Source organism: Platalea leucorodia, assembly GCF_965183815.1.
Source record: "Platalea leucorodia genome assembly, chromosome: 17".
NCBI classification, from domain to species: Eukaryota; Metazoa; Chordata; class Aves; order Pelecaniformes; family Threskiornithidae; genus Platalea; species Platalea leucorodia.
Window position 1 is genome coordinate 5,149,278 of NC_138839.1, and position 22,275 is coordinate 5,171,552.

General features: G+C 41.7%; 2 protein-coding genes across 10 annotated transcripts in view; one reads left to right on the forward strand and one right to left on the reverse strand.

The window, feature by feature from the left end:
- The window catches only part of PIK3CD (phosphatidylinositol-4,5-bisphosphate 3-kinase catalytic subunit delta), a 33,554-nt gene extending 28,240 nt beyond the window's left edge, over nucleotides 1-5,314 (forward strand). For all 7 annotated transcript variants that reach the window (XM_082329027.1, XM_082329031.1, XM_082329029.1 and 4 more), the window contains one exon: nucleotides 454-5,314. In XM_082329027.1, the coding sequence (XP_082185153.1) occupies nucleotides 454-591 (138 nt within the window). In that variant the 3' untranslated portion in view covers nucleotides 592-5,314. The remainder of the gene's footprint in view (nucleotides 1-453) is intronic.
- A 291-nt stretch (nucleotides 5,315-5,605) lies between these two features.
- CLSTN1 (calsyntenin 1) overlaps nucleotides 5,606-22,275 on the reverse strand; it is a 40,238-nt gene continuing 23,568 nt past the window's right edge. For 2 of the 3 annotated variants that reach the window (XM_082328993.1, XM_082328992.1), the window contains 12 exons: nucleotides 21,764-22,012; nucleotides 20,053-20,174; nucleotides 18,399-18,561; nucleotides 16,153-16,203; nucleotides 14,202-14,359; nucleotides 13,381-13,529; nucleotides 12,652-12,878; nucleotides 12,066-12,236; nucleotides 11,320-11,465; nucleotides 9,759-9,894; nucleotides 8,857-9,041; nucleotides 5,606-8,174 (listed from right to left, as the gene is read on the reverse strand). In XM_082328993.1, the coding sequence (XP_082185119.1) occupies nucleotides 7,980-8,174; nucleotides 8,857-9,041; nucleotides 9,759-9,894; nucleotides 11,320-11,465; nucleotides 12,066-12,236; nucleotides 12,652-12,878; nucleotides 13,381-13,529; nucleotides 14,202-14,359; nucleotides 16,153-16,203; nucleotides 18,399-18,561; nucleotides 20,053-20,174; nucleotides 21,764-22,012 (1,952 nt within the window). In that variant the 3' untranslated portion in view covers nucleotides 5,606-7,979. The remainder of the gene's footprint in view (nucleotides 8,175-8,856; nucleotides 9,042-9,758; nucleotides 9,895-11,319; nucleotides 11,466-12,065; nucleotides 12,237-12,651; nucleotides 12,879-13,380; nucleotides 13,530-14,201; nucleotides 14,360-16,152; nucleotides 16,204-18,398; nucleotides 18,562-20,052; nucleotides 20,175-21,763; nucleotides 22,013-22,275) is intronic. The other variant, XM_082328994.1, reaches the window with a different exon arrangement.

Here is a 22,275-nt window from a genome sequence, read left to right on the forward strand (position 1 = left end):
CGTTCATGTGCAGGACATCAGAAACGCCAGATACTGGTGCTCAGGAAATAACTTCGGGTTCTTCAGCACAAAGGCAGTAGGTACCTTGTGGAACCAGCTTGCGGGGAAGGAGACAGAGCTCGCTCTTTGGTTGTGTATCGTTTCCTGTCCCAGCTTGCCTCTTAAATTACAACCACCTAGCCCTGGCCAACTGAAAGACAGCAGCTTTGTGCAAGAGCACTAAAAAACCTGTTTCCCTACGCTTTTAGAGCAGGATGCATGTATTTATCAGAATGAAAAAAACCTTGTGCAACTACAGTAACTATTAAAAGCAATTGATGGCTACTCATTTCCTAGTCTGTGCTCCTTTCAGTGGAGTAGTTTCTTAGTGAGTAAACATCTTAGTAGTTGAGCAGTTAATTGTTCAGTTGCACTTTCAGTGAGGCTACACTGATTTCTGCCTCTTACCTTCAGGATTCCCTGGCTCTTGGGAAAACAGATGAGGAGGCACTGAAGCACTTCAGACTGAAGTTTAATGAAGCCCTGCGAGAGAGCTGGAAAACCAAAGTGAACTGGCTGGCACACAACGTATCCAAAGATAACAGACAGTAGAGCAACATCAGCCTGCACACTTGCTCCAAGAGAATGTAATACCTGCACTGAGTCCAGGAGTTGTAGACAGGTTCTTAAAGACTGATGAATGTTGCCGTGTTGAAGATACTGCACCTGTGTTCCCAGAGAGCAGGCATTTCTGCATGACTGAAAAATTACTGGACTGTGATCAGCCGCATAATCATGTCTGCTGTAGATCTTTGGGGGACAAGGGAGAGACGTGAGGCAATAAAAATACTGCATACAGTGAAAGGTAGGTAGATGTACTGTACCCTCGTTTGTTAAGCTTCAAATACATCTTCTAACGGAAGAGTTGAGGCAGTTGTAACATCCTTCCAGTGTGTTAATGTGTCTATTCCTGTTTTCTTGAAAATTTAGCTGAACACTTGAGAACCTACTACCCCTGTAGCTCTTATACTATAGCCCATCTTCTGGTCCCCACCATTACAGCTCAGAGGCATTAACTTCACCACCTGATGACTCCTCCTACCCTGTTTCAGTGTACACTGAGGTAGGTCAGCTTAAATCACCACTGAAGCTGATGGGGACAAATTGTTTTAGCTCTGCTTTGTGGCAGGGTAAAAATACCCATGCTGTCATATTACTTTCTCTCTGCTACAGAGGCCAAAGTGTTCTGAAACGGAACTGGAACCCATCTTTGTCAAAAAACTGATGCCACAAGAGCAGGCTTCGATGGGCCCATGGGTTAGGCATTTTTGTTTGCTTTCTGAAGTCAGACTTCAGTTGAGCCTCAAGCAATTCCTGGGTTTCTGCATTTATTCTGTTTTTAAGTGCGAAAACAGTAAGATTGCATTTTCAAAATTGGCGTGTAACATCATTGGTTGCTAGGCGTGCCTCCTGCTGGGGTACATTACAGCTAGTTTGCCATCTGGTTTCCCTGTAATACGTGCGCGCAGGGCACTGGCCTGCACCTATGTGCACTGGGATGCAGCACCGTAATTCCAGCGTCAGCTGGGGCAGATGGTACCATTCTGTGCCTAAGTTATTTGGCCAGTCTGCCTTCCTCTGTAAGGATAGTGGAGCGCCAGATGAGCGGGTTTAACACTGAAACACTTTAGAGTAAGTTGCGTCTCAACTCTCATCTTTTTACGAATTTATTCCCTGTTCCTTTCCTCCTCTCGCCCGCGGTACACGACTCCTTGTCTGTTGTTAGAGCTGGTGTGCAAAGACTGTGTGTCTGCACGGGGGTTCAGGCAAAGAGCAAGCTGTGGTTATCCATCCGCGCTGGCACCTCAGCCAGGACAAACGCTCTGCCCCAGCCTCCTCCCCGAGCAGAATCCGTCCCGTCTCCCACAAGGTGCTGTAATCAGTCACGTATTTCTACTCGTGTCATATTTTTGTCTCCAGCGAGTGTCCTCACCTGGTGAGCAGTTCTGAGCACTGGTGTTGCACAGGGACAGATGAACAGGAGCTGCTGCTGCCACTCGGTCCCTCCCGCAGGCTGCGCCGATGGGCCGGGTTGGAAGATGGGTGGAGGAGCGTGGTCAGTGCCTGCTTCTCTGGGGGGCTTCCTTCCGTTTCCCCACCTTCTCCACAACAGCGGGTTCCTGGAGGTGCTATCATTCCTGCCTTTTGAAGAACAGCGTAGTCTAATTTTCAAGATACCCCTGAAGCTGAATCCTGTATTTGATTTGGATGCCCTGAACTAGGTTGAGCAATTTTCTTTTACTCACAGAACTGTTTTTTAAACTCTTAACTTACTCTTACTTATGTAGGTAAAAAATACACAGGCATTTCAGCTCTTGTTTCTCAAGTGACGAGATGGGCTTACTCTCTCATGTAAATTGGGCTTTCATGTCTGGTTTAAAATTCCCACAAAACCAGCAAGTTTAGGACAGTGACTGAACTAGCCTGTTTATTCTTAATAAATCTTCCCTGTCATGAGATAAATTTGATTTGATAATGTGGTAGGTACAACTCATTCCTGGCTTTCAGCTCTTGTCGTACTTTAACATCAGGTACCCCTGTACTTTAAAATTAAAAGAATGCTGCCCTGTACTGGCTGTTTAATTCTACTCTTTTTTTTTTTTTTTAAGAGGACAAGTTCAAATACATTTGTTCTTGCTGCATAGCTAAGTTAACACTGCCTTAAAAAAGCAACTTCTACCCTAAGTAATACTGAATAGTAGTAGGTAATACTAGGTTTGGTCAGTGAATGGAATACGAAACCCCTTTAATAAACCCTTCCCTCGTTACCTTTAGATACAAACAGATAGTAGCAGATTATGATTTAGCGTTATGATGTTGCTAATTTAAATTGATTTAAAGTACTTACTGTTTCTTTTCATAAAAGATGTTATGCTATGAACTCTATTCTATACTATTTTGTATACATTAATATAAACCAGGTTGTCTCTCATAGAGCACCAGTCATCCAGAAAACGACTCATTCTAACTTTCTGTAACCCGCGGAGAGCCCCCTTTGCCACAGCGTTCACACCATACTGCGTGTGACCGACACGTGGCCAGAGCATTTCAAGATGGAGAGGCACGTACCCTTCCAAGGGATCCAAATTACTTGCGGACACGTTCCTCTGTAACAGTTCTTCACCGTAGTTTAACAATAAGTAGTACTGAAAGCGTGCTTGCAGCAAGTAATTGTTTTTGCCGTACTTTGTGTTACAGACCCCCCTTAGCTAGAACCGAAAGCTAGCTTCGTGTCTTCCCTAGCTGTGCGTTGACCATACCACCAGGAACAGAGCGGCGGCAGGAGCGTACAAACTGCCCTGCAGGGACGCCACGCCATCGCGAAACTGCCGGTAGTCATCGAGCGTTGTCCTCTGCGACAGATGAGCTCCCTGCAGTAGCTCACTTTCACTGATGTGGTTCTCCCAAGTCTAGACTATTACTCACGGTTTTCTTGAACTGAACAGCAGATAGTGGCCTCAGGTTTCAAATTAAATCTTAAAACAGCAAATGCGTATTTGCAATGACAAGTATAGCAGTATGAAACTGAACTGGTCAACAAATTATGAGAGTAAGCCATCAGACTTTTATTTTAGCTGTTTTAAGTATTATAAGGATATTTTTCCTTTCCTGTGCCAGACTATACAGCCTCGTGCTTCACAGGCTAGGAGGGCGCTGGTGTCACAAGTTAAATGAGCAGTAGGAAGGTGCTTCTATCTCCTACACCCAATTAAAAAAAAAAATCCATTAGCGTAAGGACTTGGACAAAGGCTGAGGTTTCCATGGGGCAGCAGGTGACCGCGCGTCAGCCGCTCTCCGCAGCGGGCAGCGCGGCGGCGCTCTCGCAGCAAGGTGCCACCATCTGATGACTCTCTTGCTTACCTTATTTTCCCCCCCCCCAGAAAAACAGGTCCCATGCTGCTACTTCCCAGTTAACGTGCAGGAGTAACGAATGCCTGGTAAGCACCTCGCTTGTGCATCAGACCTTTGTGTCACCCGCCCTCTGGGCGGATGCTTCTACAAGGTTCCACCATTGTCCTCTAACAAACAGCTTGATGGCATCTTCTGTAATTCTTTGAGGTTTTTTTTGAGCCAGACTTGCAGAGACCAAGCATTCTGTACCCAAGCTTAATGGGATATAGAGAAAATTTGCCACAATCATGGAATAAAATAAGGAAGGTTGGCAGGGATCCTGCTGAAATACTAAACGGGAAATGCAAAAAGGAAAACAGAAGCCTAACAGTTGTTTTGCTATTAGAAAATACTGCAGGATTTAGAGCTCTGTGCACGCTCATCAGCGACAACAGCGCTGCACCCCTCTAAACCACTGCTCCCCGGGGGGGAGGCAGCCATTTACGACCTCTTTGCGTTCCCTCCCTCGGGCGTACGCCCAGACCCTGCCTGCTTGCAGAGTTCCTGCGGCCACGCAACTTTGCTCCATTTTAGAGAACAGATAAATATTGCTATTGCCTCCCTTATTAAGCACAGAGCAAAAACTATGCAAAACCACCAGGCCGCACACAAGCTGACACGCACTGAAACCACAACCACCTCATCAGTGGTTTGCACGTTCTTGGGGAAGGGAAGAAACGTACTGCAATTCTGTGAACGTGAAAGCGATTCTCTTACGTTGCCGCGAGCGGATAACCCAGGGCCCCGCCTGTCGTACTGCAGCGAGGCAGTCTTACCTACCAGTTCCCTTAGTCGCTCCTAGGTACTCGGTCTGCAGGCTCGCAGTTCTTACCTTCAGCCGTTGTTTTGGTAGCACTTCCAGAAACTCGGGCCCTAATACAGTTTTACAGAAGTACAAAGCAGCAGTGGCTCACGTCATCTGTCCTTCAATATTAGAAGTGCAATAAAACAAAATTGTATCGGCATAAACTGCAAGAACTGAGCGATTCCAAAGGTGTTTCTCAATCCAGCAGTTTTACAGAAAGGGTACTTAGTCTAGCAAATTGACTTACCTCCAAGAAGTAAAGATAGCGGTGCGTCATCCAGCGGGCCGCCTTCCTCGTGCAGCCCGGAACGGCATCCTGAAGGAAGGCTGCCGGCTCCAGCCGTCGGCAAAGAGCCTCCGACTCCAGAGTTGCAATGCAGCAGCTCACCTGACAGTGGTCAGCAAGCTGAATTGTACCGAAGGTTTCAACTTAAATCACTTTCAAAGATATTACATTTCACTATAAATATCTTCCGATTTTATAAATACGCTCAAGTGATAGCCCCTTCTATTTATTTAGAGATGTTTGTTTGTGATTATTTTTTTTAACTCTGTACAAACTGATTGTGCTGATTCTGTTGCCTTTGAAAAAAGAAGTATTTTTTTAAGCTGAACCATGGTTCTGTAAGAAAACAATGTTTACATGTTTAAATTTTCAGTTGCTTTAGGTACGTTTTCTAAGTCAAAAAATAAAAAAAGCGATTGATAAATTGTACGCACATGCAGCCCAAGTCTTTCTATGCCTGAGATGAACGACAACAAAACAGAACTCTCCTACTGCCCCCAGCAGAGGCAAATTCACACACAGTCGATGCAATTTGGTTCAACTTTGTTCCATTCCGTAAGAAAGAAATGCAAGCAACCTTTAGAACCAGAAGTTTATTGTAGCTTATAGACTCTCCAAACTGACCCGTTACCAATATACACATCTGAAAAGTTATACCCACAGTGGCTACAGACTGCGTCAGGACGTTACAACCTTTCAGCATTACCATTAAGTCACGATCAGTCTTGGTCTAAAATACAGCAGCTACAGCAACAGTATATGGAAGGATAAGTCTTCTACACATTAACACAGGACAACTGTCAGACATAAGTTAAAAGTCCCAGTTTACTTAAAACTAGCAGTTATATTACCACGTAAGTAGTCAAAACCATTTCCCCGTTTTAGAAATCTAAAATTTTACATTAAAAAAAAACAACCCCAAAAAGCGGTAAGCTAGTTGTGTGGGTTCTCTTCCCTGCTTCCAGGTCCACCTACTCGTGTAAAAGGCACTCCACAGTCAGCGGTACCCCAGATGAAGCCCACCGTCGGATCCCATGACACGCATCGCTAGGTGAGAATAGGTCTGCTCGGAAAATCAAAACTACAGAAACATTTTCTCTTTTCTCTCGTTGAATTCTGACCCTTTGTGCCCCACCCCTTGGCTTGCCCCTCGCTCCCCGGCACGCTTGCGCAGCGCCCCGTTTCCCCGCTGCGTGCCGCGCGCCTACGGCGCCGGCGGGCTCCCTGCGAGAGCAGAAACTGGAACTTTGCTTACCGTGCTGAGGAGTGAAGGGAGTCCTAGGCTCCTGTTACAGGCAAAACAAGTTACTCTTTTTAATCCACCTCCAAACATAAAAAAAAATCAAGTAAGCAGATATTCATTATTCAAGGCTCTGCGTAAGCCCAAATAAAGTTAAACAAGACCTGCCGTACAGAAAAACTAGCACTCTCCACCATGGGGTCATAACTTCTCGTACCTTTCAGCTATTTCTTTAGAAAAGTCCTTTGCAATTCCAAGTTAGAACTTTGATCAGAAACAACCAAAATCAGCTGGACTTGGAATAATATTAACGTGATTTCCAAGGTTTTCTGGTTGGATAATTTATGCTCTAGTTTTCGCCAGCAGGAAAACACAATTGCTAAGTGTAAACAAAGGCTTAATACACCAACAGTCCGAGTTACTGTACAAGGGCGACAGGGAATGAGCAGGAGTGTGTTTAATAGAAATGGTATCAGCTATGCCCCAAACCCTCCCACTACCAAATGAGAAAAACTAAACAGCCAAAAAACCCACAATCTCTCTCTGGGTAGGCTGGTAGCCAAGGTGCACCGGTCCGCGGGTCTCGGGCTTTCCAGCTTCGTCACCAGCGTTACAATCAACCAGGTAAAGGAATGATCCGCCCGGCGGCAGGACGGACAGGCCATCGCTCCGCTGCAGGCGCCTCCCTGTAACCAACGGGAGCTGTGGCACCGCACCACAGGACCAGCACGCCCTCTGCCCGCCATCCGGGTAGTGTTTTCTCCCAATGACTTAAAAGCTCTTATGCCAAGGCTTAACTGGAGGAGGGGAAAAAAAAAAAAGAAAAAGCAAAACCAAACAACGGTATTGCACAGGGCAGCTGAACCTCTGCGGAGGTTCCGAAAGCCTCTGCGGTTTCTCACAAGCTTGTCTGTTCCCGCTGCAAAAATCAAGGAAAGAAAAATTAAAGAAAAACCAGAGCGGGGCATGAGCGCACACGGCAGTCAAGGCCAATGACACTGAAACATCTACGCTAGAGAACTGTGCCCGTGCTCCTGCTGCAGTAGTATGAGACTTGTAATAGTTCATGCTTCATGATTTTTTTACTTTAGCATGTTTTAAACCCCAATCCCTGTTTTCACTACCACAAATGACATAATTACATAATTCCGATATATTTACAAAATATTAAAAAGTCTGTTAATCTTCTACATATTAACCTCATTCTGCCACTTTACACATGCACTAATTTGGGGAAAAAATTAAAAGAAATCAACAGGCTGAAATGAGCAGCTTTACCCTTTGTCAACAAGCAATCTTTGCATCTTTTAGAAAGAGAAAAAGGAACAAAGCCAAGTTTGTTTCACTGAGCAAAAAAAGACAGTTCAGAAATTCATGTGCAATGGCTACAGCTCTGTAGAGTCACTTAGCTGAGATGACGTGAAGAAAAAAGTGCAAGGTGGTTCCTCACATAGCGTAAAAAAAATCCAGTCACTGAGGCATGGCTGAAGGAAGAGGTGCTAACTACAACTCTAGGAACAGCGTCGGGAGCTAGCGGACAGAACACAAACACGGGGATGTGCGTGGGTTCAATCTACTGGCCAGAAGGATGCTTTTTTTTTTTCTTTTTTCTTTTTTTTTTTTTCTTTTTGTTAACCACCACGAATCCTCGGTAACAATGGAGGGTGCTACAGCGGAGTCCTCTAGGGCGGAAACAGAGACAAAGGGGACGGCTAGAATCAATAGCTGAGGGTAGAGTCATCCCATTCCAGCTGCTGCTGTCTGTTGACATTCTGTTGGTCCTCCTCCTGCTCTCCCTCCTCCTCCTCACTGCTTTCAGACTCTGCGCTAGTGATGTCATCTTCTTCCCCGTCTTCGCTTTCTTCTTCCTCCTCCTCCTCTTCCTCTTCACTGCTGTGTTGATCCTCGTAAGTCTGTTAAGACAGAAATTAGCTGTTGAGATCGTACTGGCCAAAAGTCTTTTTATTCTTTTGAAGTCAGGCACAAGGCACTGTACTGAGAAAGAGCTATTACAGATTCCTTACTGTTTTCAGAAGTTCAGCAGTAATTAGGCAACCAGAAAAGAAAAAGGAAGCAGCGCTCTTTAAAACACTGCTATCAATCCTGTCACTCCAAACAAACGAATTCTGAAGTGTGATCCAGCACTTCCAATTCTACGGGAAAAGGATCTTTCAGTAGGGTCACACAAAGAGCAAAGACGGTCGCCCATCTTTCTTGTTCCTGATTTTCTAAAAATTCAAATGTCAACCACAGGAGAAGGAAACATCACGAACACAGATGTTTCAACAATAAATTCTTGCAACTTTGGAAAAACGCAGAGCACGGTTACGGTAGGGTGCAGCACGATAAACACTAGTGTTGGACACTGACCTGTAAAATCCAATTATGTACCATGAAGCTAACACCCATGCAAGATCCCAAACGTAACTGCTCCTGGCATGTGTCACTTCGGCGCATTCATTAAAAATTCACAGTTAACGTCTCTATTCTGCGTTCAGTGGTTGGCTTTGCTCTCCTACTCTGTCCGTGTACAATCATGCCCATTACAGCTGGAAAAGGGCCTTTTTTTGTGAAGTGCTGCGACAGCAGCTTTACCTCCATGGGGTTCACAGTGATGGTCAAAGCAGAGTCATCCCAGTCCATCTCATTTTCCTTCCCAGTGTCCTGGTCACGCATCGTTCTCTGATGTGCAGCTCGGATTCGGAACACTCCCAGAATAATCATAAAAACCAGGAAACTGACACAAACTACAATCACGACAGTGGCTGTACTGGGAACAACTGCAACAAGAAAGGAGGAGGAGTTTCTTAGATGATGCTGATAAGTAACTCTTACACTACACTAGTAACCAGGCCTCTGTCCCATCGCCTGCAAGAGAGAAATGGCGTTATACAAATATTTTACGTAGCTACACAGAGGCGGTTTGTCTAAGGTCACTTAAAAAGTCAGTTGGAGAATAAGAACTAGAACTTGGTTCCTTAAGTATAATTACATCCATCTGAAGGACTGACAACACATGGAACGCAGATTCCACCACACACACAGACTCCTCTCCAAAATGCCTATTTTTCTTCCTCTCACATCCTACACCCATGCCAAATTAATATCACCAGAACAGAAAGGGCAGATTCCACAACTCATCCAGGGAATAACGCTGCAGTTCTTTCCTTGTGCCGTTCAGAAGAAATACCGTCCCAGTTCCTCAGTCCTTTATCTAGGTCTTCCAGTCCCCTCCAAGACCAGTACACCTCCCATTTTCCCATGTACCCGCACCAACAGAAAGCTCTCCTGCTGGCAGGAAAAGATATTTCATAGACCTCTAGTAATCCACTCCTCCCTGCTTGGGCAGCAGCAGGACAGGACCGAGGAGCCGCCGAGATCACCAGTCCAACACACTGCTTTAAACTCTGGGAAAAAACCTCTCTGCAGCAAGAAGCCTCTGTGACAGTTTAACACCAGAAATAAACAGCTGAACTTCAACGACTGAGAATTCTTACCTGAAAATGGGTGAGGGTTAGCTAAGTTGTGACCAGAGAGATCAACAAACGTGTGATGCACCGGATGAACAAACTGTGGTTGTGCGGCTATGTGATTAGCATGTTCGACTGGGTTAGCTGTGTGGATAACATTCACCTAGGAACAAAAAGAAAATGTTAAACTCCAGAAATGCAACAGTTTACTTCTGAAGAGCGGGGGGGAATCTATTTCCCAGAGCAGGCATCCAATTCTCCTTCAACACGGCAACGGCGTGTCCCAGGGGACAATCACCCCCATCAGCAGCCCCTCCTATGTTACAATTCCTTGTCACAAACCCCTTGTTTCACAGCTCTCAAATCTGTTTTAGTTAGTCTGGCAAGTTTGTGTCCAGACACCAGTATTTCAGAATAAAACGGATAAAGCCAGTTTATTATCAAATTTGGTAGCCAGCCATTTTTGATCCTGAAATAACAGTCTATACGGAGATATATAACACATTAATTACATTTTCTTATTCCTCAGCTAACACCAAAGAAAAATATCCATATTACAGTCAAAGGCTTACGAAAAGGCTATTCTTTACAGTTTAACCCACATTTAGCATAGCTGGCTTTTAGGTACAACTGCAAGCTCGTGCACATTTCCCGTTTCCTTGCCGAACGCGGCCCTCCTGGGGCGGGGGAGCTGCAGCACGCACCGCAGGGCGAGAGCACGCTGACCACAGAACAAGGAAAGCGTTTGCAGTGCAGCAGTTTGGTGAGATCCCAACTCAAGCTTACAGAATTTCCTCAGGAAACAAAACCACATTACTTTATTAAAAAATTTCTATCCTGCAACACAAGAGGCTCCCCAGCCCACCATAACCAGCCAGCTAGCAGTAAACATAACCTTACTGTCGTCCCTTTGGTCAGCTTTAAAATGTAGAAATTCAAGCTCACAGCCGAAAGATGCAGATATACGTGACAGTTCCTCTCAATATAAATAACTTCACATTCCAGTACCTGAAATTTCAGTGCCCTTTATGCTATCTTCTGCTGTACCTCCACGTATTTGATAAAAGCACACCAAGTAATAATTAACCTCTGTTCTGCTGCAGAAGAAATGCAATTTTAGCCTGTCTGTGCTCTGTCATAAGCCCTTCGTAGCAGTGTTTTAAGCATCACAAAAGCAAAACAGTAAAGGGCCCAGCAAGTTCATTTGCAGAATCCTAGCAGTTATACATGAAGGCCGCTCGAGTCTCTGGCAGCATTACTCTTACTCTATTTGCTAGTTTTTTTGCTAATTAATATGCTGTCTTTCCAATTCAACCTTTTCGCCTTCACACTTCCATTAGCCATACTATTTCTTCTACAACACAACAGTTCCACCTCTGTTTAGGCAGCCTTATTTAAAGCTGAAATGTAGGATTAAGAGCACATTTATATATAAAATACAGCCTGAAATGCACATGTTTACTAATATTTATTTACAGAAATCTAAATCAATAATTGATTGATTATCTATCAGTTGAGGCAACAACTTCCATCCTCCTAGCCATCCATGCTCTCAAACTTCTCAGACTGATCAGATTAGCTTACATACCTCCACTTTAAACTCATTGCTGACATAGCGCCCGTTAAGCTCAGAACAGACTAATTTGAACTTTCTGTCAAAGAGAGAAACGGTGTGCCAGTTCCTGTAGCGTATCAAATGCAAAACTTCTTCATAACTAGCCATCGTATCAACCCCTGGGGAGAGAAACACACAAGTAAAACAATTACTTTGCAAAAGACTGGAGCAATATCATACACTCAACAAATATTACTCCCTTTCTTCAAGCAGGTTTTCTTGGCCGACAGATTTTCAGTTAGTAAAAAAAGGTAACACCGTAAAGACAGACACACACATACGTGGCTCCACTGAAATTCTGTGGATTGATTTTGTGATAAAATCCTAGACCCAATTAGTCTTTAAAGGGGTTCTGGAAGCCTTTCTTTTGAATATGTAACATATTCTGAATATAAAATAGAAAGGAATGATGCATCCTCCTAGGCACTCGATTATCTGAGCAAGGAACAAGCCTTTTCTGGGCAAAGTGTACTTCATTTCCACAGTCCAGAGGTAACCTGCAACGTGGGACACGAGAGAACAGAAAGGAGATTCTAGAATGACGTATTTTCTAGAATCCCAGCTTCCCACAAAATATTTGTAACACCTCTGAGCTTGAAATTCTAGACAAAATCGAAGTATGTGGAGGAAGGTGTTACAAACCATCTCTCTAGTACACTCTCCTGTTATCGCTGTCTTCAGACCCTTCCTACAACAAGACCAGAAGTAGCAACCCCTACCTGTGATTATCATGCCCAGGTTGGAACTACTCATCTCAATGCCTTTCTGCTGTAATCGTGTCATGTCGATCTCCAGGCTTTCTTGTTCCTGATTTAGTTCCTCTCCTAGCACTGTCACCTCACACGTATCCAGGTTATGCATGATCTCTTCAGATACCAAAGACTCTTGTACTAAAAAGCAGAGAAAAAGCCAAAGAGTTAAGCAGAAACAAAGGTGAAGTAGACAAGAGCCCAGGAGCTATAAAATGTCACGTGCAAACTCAACTCTTCTTCCAGGACAAATATTAAGATCTGAACCTGAAGTAAAGAGAGAAAGTATTCATGAAATAATGATTAAAAAAAAGTTACAAACAAGGGATATTCACATGAAGATAATGGCCTGGGCTTACTACCATTTCCAGGCAAATTTCTGTTAGCCCAGAGCAGAGTGTCTGCACTTCCTCACCAGAGGTACACACCTTCTTTTCCCCTGCTAGATTCTGTATTAAAAGAGAAATCCACATCTCTTTGCAAGAGGAAAATCCTCCAACATGACCACTGAATGGGGTGAGGGTAGGCAACAGTCCTAAGCAGAAAAGGATGTTACCTGTCGGATCTTCATCTCCATCTCCCTCTGGCTCCACCTCCCGGGTAATGGTGCTTATTATGCGAAGCTCAGGAAAGAGGGAAACGCCCTCGGAGCTCTCAAACTCTGAAGCAGAGCGGGCAAAATGGTTGATGCCACTAAGGCTGATTTTTGGTTCCTCTGGTTGCAAGACCATTACATATCCCTCCACAGAAGGAATGGAGACGCAGGCCTCTTCATTGAAACATCTATGAGATACAGAAGCAGTTTTGCACCGTCAAGGAGGCTATTTGAGAGGGCAGCACAATTCTGCAAAGTAATTGCTTTATAAATTTTTAAAAAGCTCTGTCTGAGACCCAAGAGTCTTAGATAAATTCATCAACTGCGATGGAAAGTAAGAATTCCCCACCAAGGGAGCAATCTTACAATTAATTTTTACTTACAGTTAACATTTGGCCCCATTTTCTATGCTATGACTAACAGCCACAGAGAACACCTTTAATGAAGGCTGTGATACTGGAGACATACTCACAGCATACCCTTGCAGTAAGTTCCTCCCTGTTTTACACACTCCTTACTACATTCTCAGGAAGAAAACAGCGTGCTGGTATAGAAAACATTTGCTGTATTCAAACGTGTGGTGGTTACATACAGCAAGACTCCTTGTTTATCACAACTGAGATATATAAACATCGTTCCAGGCTTCAGTATCACCGTACAGAGACGCGTTACTTCAGCACTAGGACATACTTGACAACACTGGTGATTTTAAGCCTCCGAATCCCAGGTGTTGGGAACTGGCGGGAATTCAGATAGGAGATGTGTTGCATGGCCTTATCAACTCTGTCAATATCGTCCCCTTCTAAGGTCAGGGTTGACTGACTTGGGTTCATGTGGATCTGAAACAACAGGGGGGGGGGGGGGGGGGGGGGGAAGAGAATGCCCAAACAGTAAGATGACCTGGTAATTAAAACTGGAAGTTCAGCCCTGCTTAGCCTGGGAAACGCTAGGATAATTACAAAAGCAGTACGGCCGTTACTTACTGGCCTTGTAGCACACAGTCTAACTTCCTTATTCACTTCCCTGTTCCAGTCGAACACATTTAGTGTTTCGTTCTTTAAGAAAAAATCTAGGCACTTATCACAGTTCTGATGTGAAGATTCTAGTAATATGGAAGAGAGACAGCTAATATAAAGGAGAAATTCAGCTCCGTTCACACAACCTTCCTGCTAAAAAAAGGCATGCAAGTTAGTCTCATTCTACTAAGCTGCCCGTTAAGAATCTCTCTCTTTTATTAGACAACCTGGCATCACTGGTAAAGCAGAGAGGCTTACAAATACAGAATTTCTCTTCAAGACTTCAAGAGAATACAGTAACTTTCACTCTTAAACTCCACTAAGACCATGTCCATATAGGAAAGATTTCCTAGTTTCCATGTAATTTTAATGCAAAATGTCACAGTGGATTAGCCTGTTTTATTTGGGACAGCCCTACTAACTGTGCCAGTAAAACTTGCAAGAATTATCAGCAAAGCAATACATATGCTCCCCGTTATTCACATGCAACTTTACCTTCACGCCTTTGCCAACACCATCAGCCACTTGCAAATCCAGTCCCTCTTTGCAAGTATATAGGCAATCTATCACCTTCTTGTTTTCCAGCTTCCCAGAACGAATCATCAAACCTGCCAGATTGCCTCGGAAAAACTGAGCCATGTGGAGTTCACCACCTTCATGAAGGAAGGAAGGAAAAATCTTTGTATGTTTTGATTCTTTTCAGGTTTTTTTTTCTTTTGTGAAACAACAAATATGCCTTCTGGTACCACAAAGTATTATATACATGCGGGTTAGTTTTTATCCATTCTGGGTGTTAACCTTGCGATTATGTTCAAGCACAAAGAAAGAATTAAACAGTTCACCATGCACATGGCCTTCAAACCAGGTGTGGCCATCTTGAACTGTGAAACTAAGGCTAATATTTCCATAACAAACATTTCAAAAGAAATCGCCCATACAGCGAGGTGGTGTTCTTCAGAAATGAAAGACAGAAGCAATGAGATGATCTATGAAACCTTAATCTTCATGTTGAGGTAATGCCTCCTACTAGTCAGTTCTCTACAACATGGGCAATGCCCATCAGGATAGAAGTCAGCAGCATCCTTCCTCCAGCTATTAGTTGTCTACATCTAAACCCATCATTACAGGCCCTCTTTACACTCAAAGGACAGAAAGAAACTTCACGAAGTGATTCAGCTCATTCTGAATAAGGTGTCCGAGAGTTAACTGCTCGCCTCTAAAGGTGCCTTCTTCTCCGTATGGACTCAAGCGAGTGGTTTAAACTCAGGTAACTCGTTTTTAGATATCTGAGTTAAGTCCTATGAATTGCAACCCAATAAGCCCCTTATTGCTTAGGTTTTTTGAAGATGACATCACGATGATCACCTAGTCCGTATCTTGCTAAATAATGGGGACCACGGACCACCGCCCAGAAATTTGTATTTCAAGGTCGTCACTTACTACGCTACCAGATCCTTAGAAAGATGTCTAAGCTTGTTTTAAAGATTCTAAGTGATAAAAGATCCCTGGCATAACTCCGGAAAATTTTCAGTAGCGACCTGTCCTGTTACAAATTACGTAATTTCCAGTTTAGATTTGTACAGCTCCAGGTTCTAGCCCCAGGACTCTGTTACATCCTTGCCAAATTAAAATGTGATGCACAGCTAGAAACCTCCTGTCAATCATATCTAGACCGTTCCATGAATTCTTAAACTTCACAGAAAGAGCACCTATCTTGAATACACTTTCAGAAATATACACTAATAAAGTGTCTCAACTCAAGACACAAAATCCACTGAACTATCACCAAAAATTTCTAAGAAAACCCTGTAGCCAACCTGAAATACCCGGTAGCCAAAGCTTTTATGCCCATTCACTATAACTAGAACTTTATATCAATTTCTGATCAAGTGAGTATCCGCTGTAAATTACAGGTCTGCCTTTCAGTTATATACAGGCAACCTGATCTCAATACGAAATGGGTCTTGCTTTGAGTGGGGAGCACAGCTACCCGACTTCCAGAGGTGCCTCCCAGCCTACTGAATAATTCTACGATACACACACATACCTACATACGTATATATACATATATTTGTATAGGATGAGGTGCATTTATATTTTAACACAACTGGATGAAAGAAATTACAGCTGATATTTTACATCAGCAACTTATTTTACACCACTTCACTGCAATCACAACGGTTGCAGATTTGTACATGGATGGGCATTTGGGTGCAACCAAAAAAAACCCACCAAAAAAAGAAAAAAAAAAAAAACCAAAAAGAAAGCAAAAAAATCAGCTGATGAAGCTCTGGAAATAGAAGCACAATGAAGAAACAAGCCTAGGAGAGGATTATGTGAAGGTCAATGGCCCGAATGCAATGCCTGCATTTCATGCTGTGCGCGAGATGAAGCAATGTCTTGGCTTAAAAATGAAATAAAACAGTAGGGAAAAAACTCCAGCAACCTGCAGAGGTCTCAGGCACAGTTTCATTGTCATTTTCATTTCCTGTATATTCTGTAGAAAAGCAAGACAAAGAATAGGACAATAGGGAAAGGACCAAGTAGTTACAATCTGGCAAACTCTCTTATCACAGAAAATACACAGCAGCACGTCCCCCAAAAAGTCTGCTTATGCTCAACCCAGCTTCTCAAGGATTACGAGTTCTCTGAAACACTAACAGCTGCAATGCAGGGAAGAAGCATTACTGTGTTGTTACAAGAACATAACGTTCATGACAAGACAACCTGAAGAGCCCCATACACAAGCCGCAGTAAAAACAGTCACACTGGAGAACACTTTAACCACAGATACCCAACCTCACACAAACCACTATTAGTAACGAGATACAGGCCTATCAACCGGCTCAATTTATCTTCTCCTCTCCCAGCTACTAAAGGGGAAATTAAGGTGAGATCCAGCCTGTATCAGCAAATCACCAAAAGGTATTAAATGCTGATCAAAAGGAGCCGTTACTGACACAGATTTTTTTATCATAATAATAGTATCAGATGTATTAAGCAGTCAATTTATCAGATGGAAGCACCTAGGGGGGGAAGCATCAAAAATGAAAAACAGCTTTTCATCTTTTTAAAAGAAATGTTAAAAGAACTTCTTCAAAAGCATAAAATCTCTCTCTCTCCTTAGAGGTGAGCTGTGTATATAACCTAGAGCAGCCTAATTTATTTTAAAAACTTGGTAAGACAAAGAGGACGGCCTTAAGCACTAGTGTCACTCTTTTAGCATACTTTTTCCCCTGTGTTCTAATCCCCTAAAAATCAGGCTTTTGGTGGAATTTTTAAAAGGTAGCGCCTCAAGGTCTTGTATTCCAGACTTTTAATGCTCCTATTTCAGTCTGCTGTCATTAAAAAGAAAATTCATGTCAGAAGAAATGAAAGAATCAGATCACGGTGCCAATATGAAATCACAGGAGTTTTTAAACTAAACGTATATGCTTTTGTTAGGATGCAGAACATATATGGAAGCCATTATACAATCCATACACTTAGCTGGAACAGAGTTTCCAAGCTCCAGTCTCTTGAAAACCAGCCACTATAGCTTCCCTTTGAGCTAGAAGAGATAGTTGGAAAGTCACAAACAGAATGAGATGAATTATGGAGAAAATAATTAATTGACTCAAAGGAAGGGAAGACAGAATGAATTTAGCACTGAAATAACATTAATACTGAAAGATAGTGAACTTGTCACAAAATAGTAAATTTGATGGAGAGGATATTTTGACAATTTAACCTTCGTTCACGCTTCAAAGCCTTAAAACTCAAAGAGAAAAGAGACATTATAAGACAGGAGACTGCTAATTTGATTTAAATGTCTCAAAGCTTTCCATTTGTCATTCATTCACAAGCTACTTCTATGCATTATTATAGACTGCAAATACGGTCTATATTCTGAACTACAATAAAACATGAACAATTTAACACTGTTTTATCTCTGACCAGAAAGATCAGCTTCGTACTAGCTAGGGTGTAATTTAATCAGCAAGCAAACATTTCAGTTCAGGACCGCGAAGCAAGAGCTTTGTTACAAAGATCTCTGGTAACCAGCCTCCGTGTTCAGATGCATTCTTCTCCTCTTTCTCAAGCTTTGAAGAGTAGGTTTCACAAGCATTAAAGCACATGACTAAGCATTTTACAGCTTGCAGGATATCATGTTTTAAGCCATAGTCTGCATACAATAAAGCAGATGCTTTCTATGTTTATTTTTATAAGCAGAAATGGTAAAACATCCAAGAGACAGCATCACTGTGTTACTTAGCTGTACTGTCTGCTCGTCAACGCTTCCATTTATGAGAATACTTGTTCTACAATACGCTTTTCAACCTACTTGAAATTAAGTGTGCTGCTTCAGAATCTGAAGTATATGATGTACTCTTACAACTGTTATTAAAAATCAGCTATCTAAATTCCCATGGTTACCACAAAAATCACTTTGATGGAATGCTCCTTGTTGAGTAGCTTCCTATTTCATACGTACCTGTGGCCAACAAGCAAAAAAAAAAAAAAACACTCATAGAAGAAACGACTAATAGAGGAAATATGTGCTACTAGCTAGGAGCAAAAATAATCTGCAAAAGACAAAACCAGTTATCTTTCATGCATGAAAAAGATCTGCTACGTACTTCTAGGCTAACCACAAAGATTTCATTTTAAAAAAAGTTCATTAAAAGTATTAACCATTGTAAATACAGTTACCTTGCCAACATGCTCCAACTACTAGCTGCGTTTCTATCTTTGAAGGATGAAGTGGGTAATCTTCCGTCACTGGGAAAGGATCATATGAAACACCGTCCACGTAAAGAGTTACCGCAGGAAATTCAACATTGAGGACATAATGATGCCACTCTTTGTCACACACCTGAGTAAAGAAAGTTTTAAAAATTCTACTTTAATTTCTTTTTAAAATTACAGTTGAATAACTGAGCTGATGCACATTTTGCATGTACATACATGCAGACATACTGACAACCTATAAGCCTGTATCTTTTATGCTTCACACACATGGCACGCATCCGAAAAATGCAAACCAACTGTCAAACGTTTATAAATAATTTCTTTTCTTCTATTGCCAATATAGGAAGCTGCATCTATTTCCATTCCTTTAATTTTTATAAGATCTAATAACAGCATATTTAAATTTAAAAATGCATATCTACATGCAAGCACATTCTGAAATGCTGCTATAATACAACATTGCTTGACAAAGGACCTGTACTTGCTGAGAGGGACTGTTTAGAGAAAAACAAGACCATTTTGAATATAAAAAAAGTCTTCCAGGACACAATTATTTATAGTGAAAGCTGATGAGTTTTTGGAAAGTAACAACCTTCCCATAAGGACATATATGGGCATTTTACCATTAAAGCAGTATACATTGCCCTGCACAGACAACAGGGTATAGCCAGCTATGTTAGAAAGTAACTCATTGTTTAGGTAACTGGCAAAACAGACCCATAATAGTAACCTAGAGCAACTAAAAGAACCTTTATAAATTCACATATATACAGGGTTAATTTTATCACTCAGATCCAGAGGGCTAGAAAAGCACACAAAGTATTTAGTCCCTGCTGTCTCATGCTTCATGATCATAAACATCACGACTTCATAGACATAAGTTCTGCAGATCAAAGTAAAGGTCAGTTATTACAGCCTTCACTTTCAAATCTAAAATAATCAAGAATACATGACTCCAAGTATACCAACAGACAACTCCTCTCTCTAAATAGGAAGCAGAAACCACCGGCATCCCTCAGAGGCCTATTAACTCTATTTTTGTGGAGTAAAATCTAATTAGGAAAACTGATTTGTAGCTACTGCTCACAATGTGTAAAAAGTCACAAATTTTATTTCAGTGTGAAAAAGGATTAAGAAGAAAAGTTCTTCTGTTATCCTATTAACACTGTGATCTGCAAAACCGTTGCATGCTCAGAAGTACTTTCATGCTATAAACAACCCAGAATATTTCTTGTTTTCTCATGCACACTACCTTACAGTGGATTTAGTGAAGATAACTGACATCACAGCTAAAAGACTTACATGGTATTTTCACATATAAATCCACATTTTACGACCTTTGAGGACAATGACTTGTACTTTATTTCATGAGTATCCTACTGGGTTTAATAAAACCACTAAAGCAGTATTTTATATTCAAGATGAAAAGGTATAGCTGAATCTATCTCCGACACTTGATCACAAATAAAGTAAGTATTGTTGGGTTCTATAAAACACGGCACCAGGAGCCTGGAGTTGCAAAAAGTATTTATTAATAATTATACTATCAGGGAGTTTAGTCTCCGATGGTTTTCACTGCATTCTAACATCCTACCAGCCGTCCTTCCAAACTTACTTGATTGAGTTTCCAGTGAAATTCAGCAGGTTTGTAGGTTTTCCCCTCTGAAGGATCTTGGCGGAAGAGGAAAACAAGTCGGCAGTTGTGTACATAGAGCGTGTAGTGGTGCCGGTTCATATCTGCACAAGAGTTTTATGTAGAAGTACATCAGGCATGTTAAGAGGAATGAGAAACGTTTGTAATAGCAGTTAGGGCAAACATTCTGTACAATAAATAGACACGTCTATCTCCGAATCCAATCTAAAGCAAGGCATAGGACTGAAGACTCACAGAGATAAACCTGTCAGCAGGAGAGAAAGAAAAATAGCTCTATTTGCAAACAGAAGAGCTTTTTTGTTACAAATGAGTTGCTTCTACCACATTTAATTACTGTTTTGGAACATGTGTACATGATGACAGGTGGACATGCTTTCCTAAGAGAAAACTATACAGTCATAGCTCTAAAGGATTTATCATTTAAAATAAATACAAAGGTGAGATGCTAGAGAAACAGGTAAGAATAAGGAAAAGAAACATTTTAGCTATATCATCCATTCCATGGGATGAGTCAAGAAAGGAGGGAATGAAAAAATACCAAAATCATGTCAATCTTTCAGCCTGACAGCATTGAATCTTGACTGTACAGTTCCAGTGCAATATAGTCAAAATTGCCTCCCCCCAACAAACCTAGTTCCAGTCTTTCAATATTGCATAACATACCATTGCAATGAAGGCAAATGATATTTATTACCAGAAACTATTTGTCGCAAAAATTACATGGTTAGGTCAAACCAAGGAATAAAAAAGGAACACTTGTTTTGAAGGTCTGCTACCCATGTACTTTAAACCAGGAAACACTGTATTTAAATTTGCCTTTTTTCTCCAGTTCACTTACTTCCATGAATCCAAAGTTTTGGGGTTTGATTAACAGGAATGGGTGAAGGTAGGGAAAAGAGGAAAATATTTGTACCTGGTTCTGAATGACAGTCACTTTTCTCCTGTTCAAAGAAATGCTTCTAGGATTTTACAAATACTGTTAAATCTTTCTTATTTTCAAATAAAATTTAAAATATATTCAGTGTAGTTTCCTTTGAAAAACCTAGCAGCATTTTAAATGAAGTATCTTTCTAATACACTGAACAAATCCACTGCTCCAGCTAACAAAGACAAGAATTCTTTTACCCCCATTAGACAGCAATTATGGAAACAGGGTTATCCGATTTCCTTCTTATTAATAGCATCTTCAAAATGATTGTGTCTGTAGCATTCATAGAGACTGAAATTATGCACAGGGTGAAAAAAAAACATCACTGGAGAAAGAGAAATTATCTCCTAGAAAAAAAAGATATAGTAGCAAATGCCGTCACTAAATCTGATATATGGATCTTAATGATTTTAGGCAGCATCAGGAATAAGGCTGTCTTTGGAGATGCAAAACTGAGACTGCATTGCCAGAATAAGTCATCTACCATGGCAAAAAGAAATCCATAATATAAATCAAAATAGAATTAGAAAAACAAGGCTGCCTAATCTGAAACTGAAGCTAGATAATCTAAGGCCGTGCCCCTATAGATAAGCACAATAAAGAGCGACTGTTGCAGTCCATTGCACTTCCAAGAAAAAACCTAACCTAGACAGAAAACTTAAGGTTCTCACGCTGCCACAGCATATAAAACCAAACAAACCAACCCCAACAATGAGACTGCTTATATTTGAAGTATTGACAAACCTGTCTTGTCTGAATTGCACAGAATTGTCTCCTTCTCTTTGGTTCCAGGCCCATGCCTCATCCATACTGAAATCATGAAGGGCTCTTTTAGATTGACTGTGACAACGCCATCTGGAATCTTCACAGCTTGCGTGCCATTAAATTCAAAGACTTGGTCACTGTCATGACCGTTATCGGTAGGAAGTCCTATTGTCCAGTTAGCAGCACTACTTGGAGGGGGAAGAAGTTCAGCTGTGCCAGAAGAAGCACCTACAATAAAAACGCTCAAATGAGAAAACGTAGAAACTAAAAAGATCACCGCTAGTTTCAAACCAAACTGTTTTTCTGAGCACTAATTTTTCAGCACCAACAGTCAGGATTACGCACTACCATCACACATCAAGCAATTCTACTTTTAAATAATGTGGCACTAATAATAGACATCTAATATCACGATGACTTTGTAAATTTAACTTTTGGGTAGACAACAAATTTCATTGAAATTGCTTTGCTTACTATCTCTATGGCTGTAG